General features: G+C 60.2%; 1 protein-coding gene across 6 annotated transcripts in view; it reads right to left on the bottom strand.

The window, feature by feature from the left end:
* BAIAP2 (BAR/IMD domain containing adaptor protein 2) overlaps window positions 1-15,033 on the bottom strand; it is a 63,589-nt gene that overhangs the window by 22,313 nt on the left and 26,243 nt on the right. For all 6 annotated transcript variants that reach the window (XR_015146853.1, XR_015146854.1, XM_086355302.1 and 3 more), the window contains exons 4-6: window positions 3,490-3,551; window positions 2,927-2,998; window positions 2,207-2,344 (exon numbers count right to left, since the gene is read on the bottom strand). Coding sequence is in view for 4 of the 6 variants with exons in the window: in XM_086355302.1 (XP_086211428.1) it covers window positions 2,207-2,344; window positions 2,927-2,998; window positions 3,490-3,551 (272 nt within the window). In the remaining 2 variants the exon portion in view is untranslated. The remainder of the gene's footprint in view (window positions 1-2,206; window positions 2,345-2,926; window positions 2,999-3,489; window positions 3,552-15,033) is intronic.

The following is a 15,033-nucleotide window of genomic DNA, read 5'->3' as shown; positions in this document are numbered from 1 at the left end:
GCTCGGAGATGCCCAGGTGGGGGCCCTGTGCCAGCCATGGGGCTCGGGATCACCCCTACCTGCACATACTGCCCACTGGGCCACACATGGCCCAGACCCTGGTGAAGGTCCCCAGGGTGCCAGAGACTCTGGGACTCACAGAGGCTCCGAGGGAGCAGGGGGTCGCCAGTGCCTGGGGTCCTTCCCCACCTCCAGGGGTCCACAGTCCGGAACCCACCCCCACTCGGTGACAGTGCACAAGTACACCCGCTTGCAGCAGGCACGTCTAGCGGCCGGGTCACTGCGGTCCAGGTGAGGCCGGGCTCTCCAGGGCCGGGCCATGAACTACAGTCTGGATGGATGGAGCTGCCCCCACGGCTGATCTGCTACTGGGTGGCCTGTGTGGGAGCACTGCAGGTGGAGGGGCGTTCTAAAAAACAGAGACGGGGAGAGCAGAGTCCTGCCCTCCCTCAGTAAGAGTCTTTAATGAGCCGCTTTCTGTGACTCGCAGGACCTTGGCCAAGGCGAAGGGCTGGGCCAACTCAGCACGCCTGCCCTGCCAGCCGGGCACTCCTCCCGGGGAAATGGTGGGGAGGGAAGGGCTATCACACCAGAAGGTCCCAGGGCCCTCCCAGCCCCTCAAAGCAGACATCAGAGCCTGGCTCCTGGGCCAGGTCCGCAAGGGTTCCAAGGATCAGAAAGAACAGCCCCAGGTGCTGAGGGGCCCTCAGATGCCCGAGTGGGTTGGGCATCCCCACAGGCCACCAGGTAGACCAGAACTGTCCACGAGACGGGCAGCTGGTGTACCTTCCACCGGCTCAGAGCACACCAAGCGCCTGCCCCCTGCCGCACAGACATGGGGTGAGGGACTCTGACGACCCCCAGCCTGGCCTCTCAGGTTCAGCGTCACCAGGGAACAAGAAACACTCCTCGGACTGCCGCTCTGCTTCCCGCCCTTAGAAGATAACTGGAACAAGGTCACGTACTGCCTGTCACCACGTGAGCAGCCTGTGCTGGACGCTGGGAGGGACAGGGTGGAACACAGCCCTACCCCGCCCCTGAGTGGAATAACCCAGGCTATTAACACTGCAATAGCACCCTCAGGAGACTAAGGGGCAGGTGGAGAAGAGGGGTGGGGATGGGTTTGGGAAAGTGAAAGATGCTACAGAAAGGCTGGAGCTGGGTTATTACTGCAACTCCGTGAGAAACTCATGAGGAAGGGGCTGCAGAAGCCCACTCCCCTGCAGGCGTGGCTGCTTCCCACATGGTGGGTTGCGGTACTTAGCTGTCGTCCCCTGCCCATCCTCTCCACCAGGAGCCCCAGGCGCAGAAGGCACAGAGGCCGGGCCGCTCCGGGGGAGCAGGGGGCCTGCTTGTCCACGCCTTACTCAAGTGGCCAGGAGCAGCCTCGTGGCCCCGGAGGGCTCCAGAGGTGCTTGAGGGCAGTGGTGTCGGCACCAGGGGGCATGCCATGCAGGGAGGCCCCGATGGTGTATGTGGTGCCACCAGACTTGCTGCCCTGATGGCCGGCAGGAAGAGCAGGGCTTTAGGAGCGGAGGGGTCCACCCCAGCGGTCACCCCATGCTTGTGCCCAGGAAGCGCTTCCACTGCTGACCGGGTTGGGGGGGGTGGCTGTCCTGTTTCTCCTCCTCGGACGCACGACCTTGGAGAACAGCGTCTGGGCCCGATGTATGTCAACTGGCGGCGGGGTTCTGGTGAGTCAGGTGTATCGGGGCCATGCCTGTCACAGGCCACACTGTCCTAATTCCTTGCCCCCACCCCAGCACACAATGTCTGCAACCAGGGCTGCCCCTCCTGTGTCCTGTAGCACCATCTGCCTCACACCGCAGGGCCCCTGAGATGCTGAACGGGCCAGTGTCTGCCTGATGGAGGCTCTGAGCCCACGCTGGGCGTGGGCATTTGTGAGTCAATCGGAGTAGCGGTCTGAGGTCTCTCTCTGAGGCAGGAAGGTTCCCTGTGGGTTCTGCTCCTTTGGCAGAGAGCCATGGCACCCACCGAGGCTGCAGGACAGGGCTGCCAGCTCTGGGACGTGGGGCACCCCCACCGGAAATCCCCTAGGAGAGTGGAGCCTGGGTCTGATCCATCAGGAGGGCCTGTCCTTCACTGCTCTCTGAAAGGACCGAGAGTCCTGACACCATAACAGGGGCCCGAGCCCTCCGGCGTGTCCCTGCAGGCAGAGCGCCCGGCACGTGCAGCCGGGTCCTACCTGCAGCTCCTTGTCCGAGTACTTCTGGGGGTTTTTGCTCCCTTGGCTCTTTTTGCGGAGTTTCTTCAGCTCAGCTTGGCACTTGTCCAGCGCGTCACCTTTGCTCCTCTGCTCCGTCTGGTATTTCTTCAGGGCAGCCTGAGAAACGAGTGCCAAGACAATGTGGGCAGTGAGCCAGCGTGCCCCTCCCGCTCTCCACAGGGCCACGGAGGCCCAAGCTCGTGGATGGCAGGACTTGCGCGGCTGCAAACCTGAGGCCTCAGCTCTGCGCACCCTGGAGATAAAGATCAGGGCTAGGACCGCCAGCTGGGCCTCCCTCTTCCACCCCGGGGCGGGAAGGGTGTGAATTCGTGTAATGAGCACCGGGAGTCCAGGCCCCTCACCCTTCCGGTCAACCTGGGGGAGGGGACGGGACAAGGAAACTCGTGACAGCAGGTCAGAGGAGCTCGTGCAGGTTCCACACGATGGCCACTGCACATCATCGTTTTTACTAAAGCAGCTGAGAGGCAGGGGCAGAGGACCAGGGAGTGTGGGGCATCTGATGCAGGAGTCCACCAAGGGGTCACGTTTGGTCTCAAAGGGGCACGAAATGTCAGAGGAGCTGTGGGAAACTACAGGATGCAGAGCTCACAGGAAGCTGGAAACCCCTTGGACTGAAGAAGTGTGCACACAAAGCCCAAGCAGGGCAGGTGGACCAGCAGGAACGGGTGGGCTACTTACACTCAGGTACCTGGAGTCCAGCTCCACCTTCTGCTCCAGCTGTGTGAGCAGCTCATTGTGAAAAGACTTCAGCTGGTACCGAGAGAAAACAGAGGTCAGCTCTGATGTACGCCCCGAGGGAGGGAGCCACCTAGGAGAGGGGGCCGGTCACCACGACAAGGGTGCCCAGGACGCTGGGTACCCCCATGGGAGAGAGGAGCCTGTCTGACCTGTGAGCCAATGACCCTGGTGGCCCCATGGAAACAGGCGGCCCCGGGAGAGACTGCTGAACTGGAGCCTGGCCTTCGTGGCCAGCTGAGTGTAAGACCCCATCTGGCCTGTGCCCTGCTCTCCCAGGTCCTTCTGTATACCCCTAGGCCCCACGATGGTCACCTCCTTCATATGTGACTTCTGTCTTGGGCCCTGGGTATGCCCCAGACCCGAGTGTGACCCAGAGCAGCACACGCCTCCCTAGGGGACGCACGGCGAGGCACATGCTCACCTCCTCCACTTTCCTCCGACAGCGCCAGCCCACCTGCAGCTGCCCCTCCCTCCCCGGGCCTCCCTGGGAGGCTACGACTCACCATTTCTTCCAGCTGATTCTGAATCTGCCTGTGGACTTCGGCCATCTGGAAGAGAACGTCCCCTGGAAGGCAGATGGCAGGAGAGAAAAGCAGAAGGGAAGCGAGAGTCTCAGGATCACTGCCCCATTACCCCTCCACAGTCGGGGAGCACGCACCGGTGGGCTGGGCTCTGGGGTTGCTGTGGTCTAGGGACCGGAAGGCGGGCAGGGGTACGCTGGGGGCAGGCGGAGGGGTGCCTCTCCAGGTGATGCCACCCAGAGAGATGGGAAATTCTAGAACAAGGACGCACAGTTGCTTGGTGTCTCTGGGGGCTTGCGGGTGTCTGCATCGGAGCCGAGGTTCACGGTAGAGGTCAGATGAGAGGCCCTACTTTTGCAGGTTTCAACCCTGCCTGCTATCCCACGAGCACCGGCATCTACTCTCACTCGTAGGCGCCAACTACCACTGCCCCAACCACCTCAGGCCCAGGCAGAGGCGGCAGCCTTGACGAGCAGCCCGTGTGTCCTGGGACATAGTGTGGAAGGTGGGGCGACTGTGGAGGGAAGGACCCCATGGCCCAAGACATGCTATGGTCAGCAGAGCTCCAACATCCAGCACCCCAAATCAACGCCGTGGTATAGAAGCTCCGAGCTGGGGCACACACAACAACTGCCTCCAGTGACCCTCAGGGCCACCGCCCACACCCACCAAGTCAGCACAAAGGACCTCCGTGGACAAATGGCTCACTTCCTCCCCTGCAGAGAGTGGGTCTGGAACGGGCAGTGTGGGCTGCATTCATTCCACTGGCAAGTATTTGCTAAACAGGCGCTGACCACGCACTGTGGCCATATGGAGGAAGGCCTGTCCCTGCCCTCGGGATCTGCTGACTAACTGTCCCGGAGGTGCTGCCTACACCAGGATGTCCCTCCCCTCGTGGCCAGGCCACTCAGGGCTCACATGATCCAGAGAATTCTTTGGTGGGGGGCAGCCATGAGGAGCACCCCTGGTCTCCAAGAGGCTTGCTAGAAAGCAGAACAGTTCCTGTGCCTCCTGCCCTAAAGGGACAACGCTGTCTGCCCTCCAAGGTCACATGGATGGCATGCAGGTGATCCCTCCCAGAAACAAAGTGGGGTTTGGGGGAGGCCAGCTCCTCCTGGTCATCAGGCCATTCCGCCAGCTGCTCTCAGCCCTGATGACCACAGGGCATGGTGACCACTGACCACATGTGGTCAGACTCCACCAATCCTTGGGGCAGGCTGCCCAAGGTCAGTGGGCTGTTAGATGGCTGCGGTGCCCACTTCCACCCTGCAGGCTCTGGAGCCCTGCCTCCTGTCTGAATTCTGAGTTCTCACTCTCAGTGTGCTGCTGGACTGAGTTCCCAAAAGACTGGCTTCGCCTTGGACATATGGATGTCTATTGAGGGAGGAGGAAAAGACGAGAGCTCCTCTGAAGGTCATCTGGCGGCTGGGAGGAGCTGTCGTGTGCTAGGGAACAGGCCCCGCAAAGCCAACCACACGTCCCCATCAGGCGACATGGTTGGGGGGTGATTTTCCTGGTGGTCTAGTGGTTAGGACATGGCGATTTTACTGTTGAGGGCACAGGTTCAATCCCTGGTCTGGGAACTAAGATCCTGCAAGCCGTGAGGTGCAGCCAAAAGAGGAGATACAAGCATGTTGGCAGGTCCCCTCGGTCATGGGTTCGGATCACACGTGGCTGGGGTTCACCAGGCCCTGGGCTGAACATCCAGCCTGCCGCCTGTGCCAGTGGAGAGGAGACCCCCTCCCAGGCGATACGTGAGGAAACACAGACCCCAGGCTGGCACCAAAGGCAGCAGGCCGTGCACGGCTGCTGTGGAGAGAGGAAGACGCCCAGACCCAGCCTGAGGCCGTGAAGGGTGCTCGCGGGCAGGGCCCATACCACAGCATGTGAGCGTGAGTGAGCACGTGGGTGTGAACGCAGTGTCTGTGTGGGTGTGAGTGGGGAAAGGCGTGTGCATGTGGGTACACAGGGTGTGTATGGGAGTGAGTGCCTGCATGAATGCAGAGAGAGTGGGTGTGAGCGTGTGTGGCCATGTTGCACGTGGGTGTGGAATGGGCACACTTGTGGCTGTGTGCGTGAGCCTCCGGCTCCCTTCTCTCTCCCAGCAGCACCCCAGGGCTATGTTCCCGTAGACACGCGGCTCCAGGAAGCTAAGTGACCAGAGGGACCAGGGCTTGGCCACACAGGGTCTGCCTCCAGGACCACGCTCACCCACGAGCGGGCGATGAGAGGACGGGGCGGGGAGACGCCACAACAGGGGCAGACTCCGGAGCTCCCGGGACATGACCCCCAACCCAAGATGATAAACGTTACTGAGCCACCAGGATGCCAGCTCTGGGACCAGGGTACGGGGGACACCCATTTGGGACCAAGAGTCCCTGGAAGTCACTTCCCTCAGGGTCCAAAGAGCAGCCTGACCTTGTGCCTGACGGTGCTGTCTGGCGCAGGGAAACAGGGAGGGGCGGCGCCTGGGGACGAGGAGGCCCCGCCTCCACCGTGGCCACTCGTGGTCAGCATGGTTGATGGTCAACCACGCGCCCAGGGCTGAGCTGAGGTCGACCTGCCCCAGCAGGATACTGTTCAAGTCTTACTCACCCTCTCCTAGCCCTGATCCACTTCTCCACCCCGATCCCAGGGGCCTGGCCAAGGACAACAGGGGACAGAAGGTTCCTGGTCCCTGTCCTTGGCTGAAAAGGAACCACTGAGACAAACAGAAGCAGGCAGCCCAGGGGACAATGCCAGGCTGCCGCCACCCTGACCCGCCTGGCACAGACCTGCAGCTCCCGAGCGGGGTGACGATCCCCCAGATCTGTGGGGACACTGTCCTGTGTCAAGAATGGTGCGCACCTAAGTCTGAACCCACAGGTCACCCTCGGGCCCCAAGGGCTCTCTCAAGTGCCACGAAGTGCATGAATAACACAGTAAGTGGCGTTGTGGGCCGTACTCGTGGCCCCAGAATCGTAAGTTAACATCCAGGTCAAACTGAAAACACGTTATTTCCTTAAAAGGCCGTACACAACTAATTCAAGATCATTTGAAAAATGGCAAAAACAACAACAAACAGCAAATCCTTTAAAAAAGGAATTTTTGTTGCCTAGAAGAGTATGCGTAGATTCTCGAGGATTCTGGCCCCTGCACCCCAGGCTCCATCAATGTACTGGGACGCACCCCATCGCCTCTGCTGGCCAGAGACCCCACCAGTCCCCGGGGGTGCATGCAGGGAACAGGCACAGGGCTCTGAGCTAAAAGCCAGTGGTTACACAAGCCGGTCCACACGGGGAACTTACACAGTGTGTTTTACAAGCCACTGCAGTAAGTCCCGTGACACGTCTGCAAGGTGGTGGTGTGAGCATGTGCGAGCCACTGGGCGGTGGACCCGAAGCACCATGGGGGCACTGGGCCAGCTGCAGGAAGGAGATGGTCACCCCGCCCCGAGATGAGGCTCTGCCCCGAACTCAGCTCCCCAGGAAAGCTGGGAGCCTCAGGCGTCGGCGTGAACAATCACTGGTCCTTTTTAACCCAAGGTCCTTCCGGGTCCTGGGAGGTGGGCTAGTGAAGGTCCTTGGTGCCAGGGGGCCAGCCAGAGCCTCATCCCGTCCCTGGGTTCCGTGTGCCTCCCCGCTTCTCCGAGCTCAAAGGACAGCACGAGGGGGCACACCTTCGCAGGCCCACCCCGCCCAGGGAAGAGGGGGCCGTGGGCTTTGAACAAGGCCTGTTTGGGAATCCAGGTCCGGGTCTACAGTGCAGGTGGGTCCTAAACTCAAAAAACCAGGTTTAAGGTAGCAGCTCAGACCTGGCCTCACCAGAGCAAACAGTGGGCGAGCAGGGTAACCAGCTCAAGTGCCACCAGCTGGTGGGCCTGCCAGGGTCCCAAGACGTGTGAACACAGGGGGCAGTGGGCAGGTGGCCAGGCCCCCGGGTGCTGCAGAGGGGGCGGTGGGCAGACCACCCTGGCACTGAGGAGGGTTCGAGAGTGGCCCTTTGGGAGCAGAGACAGGAGAAGGGCACACACAGGTGCCACGGGGCTTCACCCGGGACAGAACCACATGAGAAACACACACAGGCACCTGAGAATTGGGCGACGCCCTCCTCGGCCCTGCCACCCTGTGTTTACCCTGCGAGGAGGCCACCAGGTCAGCGGTGAGTCACCTCCGGCTGCACGCCCTTCAGCTCTCAGTTTAAAAATTCCTGGTACTCCCGGTAACCTCATCAAACACCCGCCTCCCGGCTTTGGTTAAGCGTGGAATCCGGTACACACGGCAGCTCCCTGCCCCCAGGGGAAGGCGGGGGCTGGGGCAGTGCTTCCGCACAGACACAGGCGATGTGCCGATGTGCCGGTCACCACCTTTCCCTCCATCACAGTCTGGCGGGTGGTGCAACTAGGCCAGGACAATGTCAGGACAGTCGCCATCCACTTTGCTCTGGACACCTGGGGCTGGGGAGCCCAAGCATCCTGCAGATGGTGTGTGGGCCCCTGAAAAGAGGCAGGGCGGTGGCCTTGGGAGCCAGGCAGGGCCCTTGTCCCCCAGGGTGGTGGCCTTGTCCTGGGTGACGACGCACAAAGAACTGGTCTAGCCTCTTAGTAGGGACATGGCCCCCAACAGGGACACAACCCTGGAGCCAGGGTGGCTGGACAGGGAGGGCTGGAGAGCCCGGCCTCTGGGGCCCCCAACAGGCCACTCTGTCCTCAAGGGCAGTCACAAGGTTGAGCAACCGCCGCTCCTAATTCCAGAAGGTTCTCGTCACTCCAGAAACCTGTCCCCATCAGAGGTCACTCCCCTTTCCCTCCAGGCTTGGGCAACCACTCATCTAGTGTCTATACGGATCTCCCTGCTCAGGGTGTCTCCTATCAACGGGATCCCATGATGCAGACCTTTGTGTCTAGCTCCCTCGCCGAGCGTGTTTTTGGTTTTTGAGGCTCACCGGCGGCAGTGTGTCAGGGCTTCATTCCCTCCCTAGTCGGATGACATTCCAGGGAAGGGGTCACACTTTACCTAGTCATCCACTGATGTCCGCCGGTGGACATTTGGGTGTTTCCACTTTCAGGCTGTTACAAACACTGCTGCTGTGACAATCAGCTCTCTCTTTAGGAAGCAGTTTTATAACAACTCTAAATTCTGTTTGTAAACAATCTTCACAACACGATTTTTGAGGTTTTTCCCATCTTCTTAGAGAAAGAAAGTCCACCAGCCAGCAGATCCTGGGGGGATGCTGGGGAGCTGAGTAAACAGGGGGCCTCTGGCCAGCACCGTGACCACGTCAGGGGCTGGAGCCTCAGCGCTGCCAGGCCCTCCGAGGTTCCTCCACAGCCAGCGCCCCTCCCAGGCACCCACTGCCACCTCTGCAGGGCCTGCTCCCTGCTCCAGGCTCGTCCAAATCTCCTGGGAAGACGAGGCTGCAGATACTAATAGGAATTGATTCCACAACGAGGAGCTTGCCTCTCCAGCAAGTCGGGGTGATTCAGCATCCCTGTTGCTTCAGAGCTCAGCCAGGAGGGTGGGGGGCTGCCCCAGGGGAGACTTTGCCCCCACTGGCCCCCTAGTAGGAGCTGGCTTCTACCAAACCCAGGGATCGTGAGCCAGGGAAAGCACCAGGGCTGTCGCTCTGCTTCTATTTTACCACTGATACAAAAAAATTCCCAACAGATTCTTAAGAATGGTGCACAGCCCCTGGCAAGAACCTCAGGATAAGGACAAGGTGGAAGGGCCCGGCATCGGCCAGGGTGAGTGTTGGCCAGTGCCTGGGGCCCAAAGGCACCCACCAAGGGGAGGAGAAGGCAGAACCTAGAGACCCCGCCAGCACAGAGGCAGTGTGGGCATGTGCGGGAAGGTGAGGGCACGGCTGAGGAAAAGGGGGCCCCGGTGTGGGAAGGCCCCACACCCGGGAGGACGGCAGCGGGGCAGACCCTGAGCAGAGCGGCGTGAGCAGGACCAAGGCCCACAGGAGGCCAGGGGCTGGAGCCGCTCGCTTGGAGCTCCAGGCCAGGTCTAGCCGCCCAAAGGGCAGGGCCCCACTGTGATACAGGAGGAGCGGCGAGAGTCAGGAGTGAGATGTCTTCACTCACTTTACATGTGTTCAGGGATGTACGATCCACCACTGATATCTCAGATCTCAGAAACATTCAAGTGTTTCCCCAAATTGGGATCTTTGGGAAAAGATAAAAGAGTCCAGGAGACTAGAGAAAGTTACATGTACCAGAGTTTTAAAAGGCACAGACTCTAGAAACTGCAGGCTGGTGTCTTGATGTGGGAGTTGCTACTGTGACGAAGGTGACCTGCTCGCAGCCTGGGGCACTTGCTCACCTTCATCTTACTTACCCCTCTGACAGTTGTTTTGTGAGCACATGCTCCATGCAGGTGCCGCTGCAGGTGAGAGTTAACCAGAGGCCCTGCCTCCGTGGTGGCCATGCTCCTTCTCAGGAGAGGAGGACAAACCGTGGGCCGGTGAGGAATGGGGTGGAGTTAAGGGCAAGTGGGCCAGGCAGGTCAGGAAGGAGAGCCGCCTGCGGGCCAGGAGAACAAAGGAGGCCTGTGGCCCTGGACGACCCAGAGATGGCGGGGTGGAGCTTGGCAGGGAGGCTCATCTCACTGATTCTTAAGCCTGAGGTCAGCCCGGGTGCAGCCCTGCCTCCCACCCGATCTCCACGAGACATCAGGCAGTCCCTCAGGGCACTGAATGCTGACCCTTTGGGGACTTGAACGGAGGCCAGTTCTGTAGCCACACCCACAGGTTCTACCCACAGCCCTGTGATCAGTGTGACCGTCAATCTGTCCTCATCAGCGCTGAGAAGACAGAACACACTTCTCCCAGCCCCACCCTCCAAACCTCCCCAAAGCCGCAAAAATAGTGAAGCAGGTACCCACTCACCCTCCACCAGGCTCCCCAGCTCTCTTCCCAACACACGCATGTTATGTACCGTGCACACATTTTTTGGCTGAACCATCCAAGACAGTAGTGAGCATCGTGGTGTGGCCAGCACGTCAGCTTCTACAGCTGGAGATCATGACTCGTGTGCACTGGCCCGCGGCCATCCTGACCCAGGGAGGGCGGCCACTGACACAGACCCTCTTCCGTCAGCGCCTGCATTGCGGGGCCTGGAGCCCCGATGTGCAGGGGCCCTGATGGCGCCCCGCCTGAGAGCTACTCCCCAACCCGGGACCACACACCCAGCTCCTCAGGTCTTTCTCTCAATAAATCAGCGTTCTGTTTATCTAATGCTGCTCTGTGAGCATCTGGAACAAGTCAGTCATAAACAGGCTAAATCAGGGGTTACGAGGAATTAACCTCCAGCGGCACCAGAATTCTTATCTCTCCTCCGGGAGTCAGAGTCTTCAGCCTCTTAAATCCAGAAGAGTCCTCTCCACTTGCATCTCTGACAACGCTGACATTTTTAAAGACTCAAGCTGCTTTTCTTTTTTCCAAAAAAAAAAATACATGTTCTTATAATCTGCAAACGACAAGAAGCTGAGGGGGAGTGTGGATCTGGAAGACTGGGAACAAGCCAGGATGGTGGGAGGGTGGCCCTGTCCCCAGGGTCTGGCAGTTCACAGGCCGGCATCTAGCAGACCTTGGCAGCTCCACTCCCCCTCTGTGTGCCGAGGGGGCAGACTCCACTTGAGGGCCCCTCCCAGGCCACAACACTAGGCTCCTTATCCCAAAGGAGTGAAGACAGGATTTCAGGAAGGATTTGAGTTCTCACCCACTTAGGCTTAAAAAAGAACACTTTTTTTTGCCAAAGCAACACAGGCCTGAGGAAACCAGCTTCGCGCTGGCTCCCATGGAGACGGCCAGTGGCCTGAGCTGACCCCCAGCAAAGGTTAGCGACAGCATGGGATGAAGAGGGTAAAGACCTGGATGCCAGACCCCAAGGCTGGGCACAATGCATGGAGGGCCAGTCCCCTCTCCATAACACTGTGACCGTCACAGGAGAGCAACGCCTCCAATGTCAGTGTCCAGGGGGCAACCCAGTGAACTTCTAAAACCTGATTTACGTGAGGAGGAGGAGAAGGCTGGGCCCCGGGGTGGGGAGGCCACAGAGGGCAGTTCCCATCTCTGGAAGACACAGGTGGGCTGAGCCCTGGCTGGGGGGTGGGGCGGGAGTCCAATAACCACCTATGGAGGGGCCTCCCCAAGGACCCACTGCCACACAGCGGGACCACCCCCCAGAGCACAGACCAGACTCCACCCTGGTGTGTGTCCACCAGCTGGGAGATGTCCATCATGGGGGCGACAGGTTCCAACAGTCCGGGCATCCCAGGAAAAGGGCTCCAGGCCCGGGCTGACCTGTCTCATCAGTTATGTGTACACGTTTGTACCCCATCCCAGGATTGAATCAGTGAGACCACAGGTCTCTTGATTGGGGGACTGGACTGGCAAAGCTCACAGCAGTCCCTGCCCCAGAGAAGGGGCCGGGCAAGTACCTGCCCCCGTCAGCAATAGTGACCTCGACAGCCAAGCATCTGGGTGCCATCCATCTAGACGTCAGAGGTCCCACCACACCCTCCTTCTTTAAGCGGGAGGATGGCAGGTGCAGTGCTTCAGGAACTGGGCACCAAGACAGGACGTCCTTCTGTGGAGCCCAGCCCCAGCAGGCAGGAGGGAACCACCCACCTGTGGTGCCCTTTTCTCTCCAGCCTATGCCCTTCTTCCCTGGTGACCATGTCTGGCTGGGGCAGGGGTCCCAACTGTATTCTCTCTTCCTCACCACCCTACCCCATACCCGTGTCCTTCTCACTGAAAGAGGGCTGTGCCCATCTCTGACCTGGTCATGAGACAAGCCTTGCATAAAGCCCTGTGGACAAGAGCACAGGGTGGGGGGCTCCTGGGAAGGCACAGTGTTGGAGTTCAGGGGAGCTGATGTGACAAGAAAGTGGGTATCTTCAGTAGCGTTACAAATATGACAGACGCTGATGAGAACCCGGATCCCCAGCTGCCTGGACCTGGGCAATGTCCAGTGACCCCAGACCAGACCGGGCACTCCCAGCACATGAGGCTTCTAGGACGGATCTGAACACGTGGGAAAGACGGGAATGTCCAGCGCAGAGTCCCTGCCCTCGTGGGTCCCTAAGGGCTCCCTGAGCCACCGGAGCCCAGAAGGCCAGTCCTGTAACCTGCTCTCTGCCCCAGTAGACGTCAAGCTGTGCCACCCCAGGACACGAGCACCCCAGCCAGAGGCGAGACCGAGACTGCACGGCCGTGACTGCAACCACGAACCTAACTTGTGTGTGCGCTCCGGTGGGATGGGCAGGGTTGTTGGTGTTCCCTACCTCTTCCCAGGCAGAGCCCCATGCCGGAGTTGTCCTCAGCAGCCCCAGATGGTGCTCGAGGCTCAGAGAAGGCCTCCAACCCTCCTTGGGGACCAGACCTCCAGCCCTGTCCTCCCAAAGCCGGACTTCAACCCGGCGAGCAGGATGCACCATCACTGCCGAGTGATCACGGTGTTCCTTCGGGCCACTGGCAGCCACTGAGGGGCCAAAACACTCGTTTCTTGAAGATCTGTCATTCCAGGAGGAGCTGGAGCTCGAGGCCCCTGCTGGTGGCCAAGGGGCTCTGAGCCAAGGGGTCAGCTGCTCAAACTTGGCTGGGAGCACCCACCGCCTCCTGAAGCTTTCTAAAGCAAATTTCCATAATGCTCAATTATTCTGGTGGCTTCCAGAGCGGAAAGGCGCCTCTGAGAGCTAATTAGCATACGCCTGAACAAGGCACGAATATAGAGCTCTCGTTCCAGGAAGACAGACAGCCAAGGGGCTGCGGGGATGTCGCGCCAACTGTGGGAGCCACCAGGATGGGACGCGGAGCTTAGACAGCACTGGGGTACCCCTCTGGTATCAGCCACCAACCTCCCATCCTCCCTGCTGGCCTTAAAGCCTCCAGCTCCTCCCTGGGAGAAGCAGTGTTCTTCTCCTGCCTACAAAATGGCAAAAAATGGCAGGTGGCCAGAGGGGTAACCAGGACAAAAATCGATGGCTGTTACCATGGTGATGATAGCGGACAGTGACCCTCCCTGACTGCCGCTCTGAAGCGGAGCAAGACCAGATGGCTCCTTGAGGTCAGTGCTGTGTTCACAGCTGGACACCCTGGCACCTGGGTGTTGTGGAACGAGGTGCCAACCACACATGGCCCAACTGTCCGGGCTGGCCTCCACCCTACCTGCACTGGGTCAGGTCCTGGACTGGCATTGGCCACTCTGGTAGTCGGCTTGGATCTCAGAAGCTCAGGCCCCACCCAACTCCTCCCGGAACCAGATATACATTTGGATGCATCCCTGGCCGATTCACATGCTCTCAGGCATCCACGATCACACTGGGGGTTCTCAGGGTGGCCACTCAGGCCAGCTGGGGGTATTGCTTCAAGGAACTGGATGATAGGGGGCTGTGGAGCACATGGGTTGAGCCTGGGCGACAGGGAGGCAGGGACTTCAGGTGAACCTGGTGTCCTCTCCCCTCAGTCCAGGCAGACCCTGCTTGTACCAGGTCAACAAAGGATCAACAAAGGGCCACTTCCTCCTCACTCTCACCTGCAGGGGTGGGGGTGGGGCACTGCAGACACTGAGTGCACACTGCGGGAGGTACCTCAATTCAGCAGGAGACATGGTGGGGTCGCAGGACTGGGGGCCCCCAGCACCCTCCAGACACGCTGGTCCTCGAGTCAGACTGGCCAGGCCGGGAGAGCCTTCGTGGGCATGCTGCCGCACCTCAGTAAGCCTTCGGCTGCAGACCCGAGAGGCCACACGTCCCCCCTCGGCAGGAACTAGGCTCAGGCCCGGTCTTCACAGACCCCATCAGCCCCTCCCTCATCACCACCAGCATGAACACGGCTGAGGGCCCCCTTCCCCTCCTCCCCAGCAGGACCCCCAGGAACCAGGTCAGAGGGCCTGGGGTCCCCTGCCCGCCCTCAGGAGAAGACCCAGCCACGCACTGCTGTTCCCTGTGGATGTCCCCACCCCAGAGGGGGCCCTCGGACACCAAGGAAGCTTGAAAACATGCTGAGCCATCTCTCCTGCTACAGCCAAAGCCACCGAGAACAGGCAGATCCAATTAAGATGTTGTTAATCCCTCCCGACACAGGCTTGAGCCAGCCCCATAAGGCTCTCACCAGGGCGGGCAAAGTGGATACACTGGAGCCCCCAGCCCTTGACACCAGGTATGCAAGTCCAGGGGGCCCTGAGGGGGACCCCTCAGACTGCAGCTCCCCATCCCTGCTCAGCCCCTCTGATCTGTCTAGCATCCACACAAAGCCAAACTCGGAGACAGAGAGGCCGCCAAAGTCCTGCCTGGTGTCAAGAGGCCTGAAGGAGGCTAAGAGAGCAGAGACCCTGGTCCTGGGGCTCCAGTGATTGTCTGTGTGCCAGCCACTCCTCCTGGGAGCTAAGGGACAGCTCCTCCATGTGCTGTGGCGTTTCAGCTGTGAAGGGGAGGTGAAGGCAGGATGCAGGTGAGAAGTCCACTCCAGGATGGCCTGGGGACGCCGTCCTGCACAGAGGCCTGTGGCCAGCATGGGACCATAGTGTGGGGTGACACGGTCCCG

This window comes from Bos grunniens, chromosome 19, assembly GCF_055505025.1.
Source record: "Bos grunniens cultivar Pamir isolate PY7600 chromosome 19, Bosgru_T2T1.0, whole genome shotgun sequence".
NCBI lineage: Eukaryota > Metazoa > Chordata > Mammalia > Artiodactyla > Bovidae > Bos > Bos grunniens.
Note: the sequence above shows the minus strand (reverse complement) of the source record. Positions and strands in the feature narration are given on the sequence as shown.